General features: G+C 35.0%; 1 protein-coding gene across 1 annotated transcript; it reads right to left on the bottom strand.

Moving 5' to 3' along the window:
- Positions 1–1010: 1010 nt before the first annotated feature.
- LOC145086798 (uncharacterized) lies at positions 1011–2882 on the bottom strand. The gene is made up of 4 exons (XM_079024640.1): positions 2062–2882; positions 1864–1950; positions 1453–1520; positions 1011–1299 (listed from the first exon to the last, which is right to left on the bottom strand). Exons 1-4 carry the CDS (start codon positions 2764–2766, stop codon positions 1182–1184), a joined length of 978 nt encoding a protein of 325 aa, XP_078880766.1. The 5' UTR covers positions 2767–2882; the 3' UTR covers positions 1011–1181.
- Between the last annotated feature and the right edge of the window lie 3026 nt (positions 2883–5908).

Here is a 5908-nt window from a genome sequence, read left to right as displayed (position 1 = left end):
ACATGACTCAGAATCCGATCATGTTGAGCTGAATCGCAGAGCCCCTCCCTTTTCTCCTTGAATCGTCTCCATGTATTTGGTGTTCTCTTTCTGTTTGTTTCTTTTATTTTTAGCACAAACAATGATTTGTGATGATGGTTATGTATTAAGTGGTTATATAGAAAGGGTTGGTAACGATGGTTAGTGTATCAAGTGGTTTTCTGGTGATGAATTGAAGTTGTAATCAGGATACCAAGTAAGGGGTAAGGGGGAAGCAGGGGTCTTTGGGGATTTTGGTGTTGGGTTTGGATTAATGGGTATGAAGGTTGTGTTAGTCAGGTGTTTTGGGGGGTTCTTGATTTTGTGCCTTTCTTTTTTCTCTAATGAAGTACACAAAGGAACCAAAGGTTTGGGTATTCTTGCTTTTCTCTCTGATGAAGAAGATGAAGTTCGGTTTTGTACTTAGACTCTTGGCTTACGTGACAACGATGAGTCGACTCACCACTGAGTCATTGTTGACTCACCCGCTTAGTTGGCAGTTGATAAAGACAGTGTAACCTTCAAAAATAGGTAAATCTACGAAAGTAATTGGTAAAAACAAGTTCGTACCCTTTAAACGCAAAAAAAAAAAAAATCATCACAAGGGGCCATTCAAATAAATATGCGAAACATTGTTGGGCTGCAATAACAATAAGATTATATATTTTGAACGTCTATAATATGCTTTATTTTGATAAATTATAAAAGTGGTAAAAACAAAATCTCAACAAAAAAGATGGTATTTTTTTCTGTCAAAATCTCTATTATATATCGTATATAACTTAAAGTGGTCTTATTTTATTATATTTTTAAACGTTACATTTTGTTAAAAACTAGCGTTACCAACTAGCGATGATTTTCTTTTTCCTGTCATTGACTCTGATCAATTAATTTTCTAGACATCTCTCACCCCTTTCTTTTGTTTACTTTTACTCATCGACTTACATTTGGCCATAGACAACACTAATTACATTGAAACAAAACAACCACCATTGAAGTCGTAAAATCATAATATGATAGTGATGGTTCAAACCACAAATGACTAAATGTAGATATACAAGCATCAAAAATAATGTGTCGAAACACTATGTAAAAACAGATATTAATACATTTTTGTTTGAAAAATAAATCTTAAGAATGATTATATTCATTAAGGAATTCAATTAACCCGAGGCCGATACAAAGGATGTAATGAATTGATTCAACGAGTGAGGAGCTTCAAAATTTATTGCATGCCCTACATTCTTAATTATCTCTATCTTCGATTTTCCACCCAAATGCCTGTTTTAAATACACATATACATGAATGACTGTATTTTTTGTTTTCAAAATTTTGAGTTAAAATGACAAATTTAATAATTTTATTTGTGTTTAATTAAATAACCCTAATCAATCCAAATAAGTAATTATTAAAAAAAGAAAAAAAAAACATACCTATGAAGCTGATGTCCCCAATCAAGAGGGAAGACCGCATCTTTATCACCCCATATTAGAAGCGTTTCCTTCACTCGAAATAAAACAAAGAGTAAATCGAAATAATATAATATTCAAATTATGTTATATAATTGTTTATCTTTTCAAATACTTAAGCATCGATCTGATCTTGACGATTTAGTATTAAAAAACTGGTCTACAACTCTACATCAGATATCAAAATAATCCAATGTAAAAATATACATATTATATATGGGCTATATTGTTGTAAGTTTTTCCAAGGTTCTAAATAAATGTGATATTAATTTAATAGTAATATTTGTAGTTATATTTGATTGTTTGAGAAATATATAAAAAGAAGAAAAAAGAAGTCATATTCAATACTACTCAACGAATTCATGTGGTCCAAACCTGTGTCAGGACTGGATAAACAATATCGGGCTTCTCGTTAAGCAAATCAAGTACCAGTTCTTCTTTTTCCTTCATGCAACATTCAAACTGCAAAAGAATCGATCATGAACTTCATATATAGCGAATGAATGATCCTACTATACTAATCAAAAGTATAGGAAACCTATGTATATTTGGATGAGTTTGATTAACACTTACAGCAATAAACCCCCAAAGAAAGAAATCCGGAATCCACCTACCGACGTCGTACTTTTGAATCGTCATCTGGCACAATACCCGTAAATCCTCCGGTGTCTTAGGCACCAACAAATCCACCACGCTCCGCCCTATGTTTTTCACATGCTCCAATTTCCGATCCTGCTTACACACAATCCCACTACTAACAATCACCAATTTCTCCACCATTTCCTCATGCTCCTCCGCCATCCGGTACCCAACAAATCCCCCATAACTGATGGCATACACGGAAAACTTTGCCACTCCCATCTTCTTCAACCCATCGCACACACACTTCGCCTGAAACCTAACGCTACGATCCGGTATACTAGAGTAGGAATCACCGAAGAATACGAGATCCGGTATGTAGACGTTGAAATCGCGTGTCAGCTGAGTTACTTGCAATATGAACTGCCATTTGGAATTTCCCCCAAATCCATGGACGAGCACAAGGTTCGGCTTGTTGCTGTTGCATTGGTTGGCTGCCCAAATGTACATCGTGGTTTGGTTGTTGTGGATGCGGACGGTGGATAGGGATAGGCCGCAGTAGCGGAAGTAAACGGATAAAATGGCATCGGCGAAGGTCACCAGAAAACGGTTGACGACGCCATCCAACGATTGTAGCGAGATGATTTTCCGAATGAAAAAGAGAGGATGCAGCCACAGAGAATACATGGAAGAGAACATGGGGGGAAATGGGAAGGATAATGAATGATGGATGAATATAAAGGGCTACACCATCCTTTTCGAAATAAAAGTCACAGTTGATGAAAACCAGCGGGAACCATTTGGCGTGATAGATTGATGTTTGAGGACTTAAAAAGTAATTATTATAAATCCTTCAACTTTATTTATTTTCATATATATAATACGTTAAAAATATATAATATAATTAGAACGCTGAAGAAAAAAAAAAACTCGATATAGAAAGCTAAAACATTAAAGTGTAGATGCTTTTAGTTAAATAGATAAAAAAAACTAAAGTGTAGATTGACTTCAGTGTTACTCATATAACTTTATAAATTGTAGATCATGTTAATGTTTGTATTGGTATTGTTTATCGTATTTAATATTTGTTAGTTATGAAAATTATAAGAAAAAGGGAAAAGTAGTGCCGATTCAACTTGAGGCTACCAGTTGATGGAAGATTTACCATATAGGTCAAATCCATATAGTTGTGTTTGGCGAGCCATAGTATAAATTAACTTATTTTTTGGGTTTTTTTAAATTGACATTTTTACAAGTTACAAAGTTGATAAGTTAGTTTTTTAAAAAACTATTTAAACTTGTTTTTTAGGAGTCTTTTTAAAAATTTCTGAATATACCCTTAAATAATTATAGAAAATATATTTTTTCAACTGTTATTTTATATCAATTTACATCTTTCATTTAGCTTATCAGGTAATTTTTACCAAACTTGATTTTTGGTAAGATAGCTTATAAGCTAACAACTAGTCTGCCAAACATATTCAAACAAGTTATATATATATATATATATATATATATATATATATATATATATATATATATATATATATATATATATATATATATATATATTCTTGAAAGTTAAAATGCATGAAAAGATATGATAACAGTGAACAATTTACTTAGTGATTTAATTTTTTTTTATATTTTTTTGTATTATTTTGAAGATTTTAGATCTATATGGATACAAATATATATTATCATAAAAGGTGATGATTCATCATGCATCAATCAATCTTCATGAGGAACTTATGATGGTCTAATGTAAGTACAATAACTAAAAACAATAATCATGTGGAAAACAATATTAAGAAATGAGATATTTTTATCTATAATATAAAAAATAATAAAATTTATGTATTATAAAGTAGCAATTTAAATAAATACATAGATTTTATGAAATAGTAGGATGATATATATATATATATATATATATATATATATATATATATATATATATATATATATATATATATATATATAAAGAGAGAGAGAGAAAAAAAAAACTAGGTTCAAATGTGGATTGACATCTATTGTGCGGACGTGTAGACAGTGCTATTTTGTGAGAATGACAAAGAAAATATGTTGTTTGATAACTTGAATACGTTCAATCTTACATAATGTAATGCCCAGTTCCCGGTACATATTTTAATTTAAGTTTTTGTATTTTACTCTGGGACTCGACGAGTTGGAGGCCCAACTTGTCGAGTAGATGTGAGTTTTGGGACGCAGGTGGAAGAGTCTACCCGCCGACTCGGAAGCCCCGACTCGACAAGTAGAACTGTTTGGATGAAACCCTAAATTTGAGGGTTTGCACCCTATTTAAACACATTAAGTGGCCTCCACTCCAACCTCCATCACCCTCAGACCCCATTCTCGAAACCCTAATCAGTTATGAGTGTTCTTGAGCTATTTTGGTGCCATTTTTTGTGATTTGAAGCTTGGAGAAGGAAGGAAAGACTTGGAGGTTCAAGAAGAAGGCAGTAGACCCAGAGTCTTGGTTGCATTTCCCACTTGTTTGAGGTAAAAAGCTTCAACCTTGACTTCCCATTTGTTAGATCTTCTTTAGAGCTTGAATCTTGTCTTTTTGGGGTATTTCTAAGTCATTTTCGGGTGTAGAGTGTATAGTAGAGTGATGACTTCAGATCTTGAACCTTAGAGGGTTCTCATGGCATAAAGTTGCCAACTTCATTGCCATAAGAACCCCATGCATCTTGTAAACTTTATTTTTGGACCTTTTGAGCTTGAAGACCCATGCATGGACGTAAAGTTCGTGACTTTACGTGTTATATCAACCCTAGGAGGTCAGATCTACACTTTGGATTGTAACACCCGAAATCAGAAAGGCCAAGAAAGGAAATGTAACATCCCAAGTCAGAATCAAGAGTTTAGGGGGTAAAGTGTAAATAAAGAAGAGGACTCGACGAGTAGGTATACCGACTCGCCGAGTTGGAGCGGGATTTTGGTTGCGAGTTAAGTGACCAACTCGTCGAGTCGGTAGTTGGACTCGACGAGTTGGTGCTGAAGAGAGAAAAACCCTAATCCCGGGGTTGTGCCCTATATAAAGAATGTTATGTTCCTCCTTCAACCTCTTTACCTTCCCTTTGAGTTCCAGAAACCCCAAAATTCGTGTGAGGCTTCATTGTTGAGGAGATTGGGGGATTACAAGAGGAAATTGGTGGAAGGAGCTTGGGAAATTGGAAGTTAGCATCAAGGGCTTGTATAGATGTGTGATCTACATCAGTTTTGGGCACATCTCTGAGGTAAGGAGCCTTATCTTAAGCTATTTCCTTTTTGGTTTATCCTTGGTGGTTATTTTGGGAGTCCCTTAGCTTGTTTTGAGACCTATCTCGGATTTGGGAGTTAGATCTGGGGTTGCTGCTCCAGATATAGACTCGTGATGGCTTAGAATGTCATAAAGCTTCAGTTCTTGGGTTGTTGGTAAAACCCCTTTGTCTAAAACCCAAGCCCTAGTGTGTTTTGGGCTTATATCTCCTTGGTATCACGTAAAGTTTGCAACTTTACGTGAGGGATAACTTGTAGAAGGGTAGATATATGGATTGGAGCCCCTGCATGGCTTGAAAAGCCTCTAAATGGATTAAGAACTGGAGATACTCGGCGAGTCACATGAGTGTACTCGATGAGTTGTATGGATATGTGCATGAACTCGGCGAGTTGGAAGAACAACTCGGCGAGTCTGTTGAAGATTGCCTTGGACTCAGCGAGTCTGGTCATGGAACCCTAACCTTTTCTGGTTAAGTCGTGAATCGGAGAGTCGAGGAACAACTCGGTGAGTTGAGCAGGATGGGACTCGAAGATTCTTGGACTTGACGAGTCAGCG

The sequence above is a fragment of the Lactuca serriola genome, chromosome 1 (genome assembly GCF_051521515.1).
Source record: "Lactuca serriola cultivar US96UC23 chromosome 1, Lser_US96UC23_V15, whole genome shotgun sequence".
NCBI lineage: Eukaryota > Viridiplantae > Streptophyta > Magnoliopsida > Asterales > Asteraceae > Lactuca > Lactuca serriola.
The sequence above is the reverse complement of the archived record's forward strand: the minus strand, read 5'-3'. Positions and strand labels throughout refer to the sequence as shown.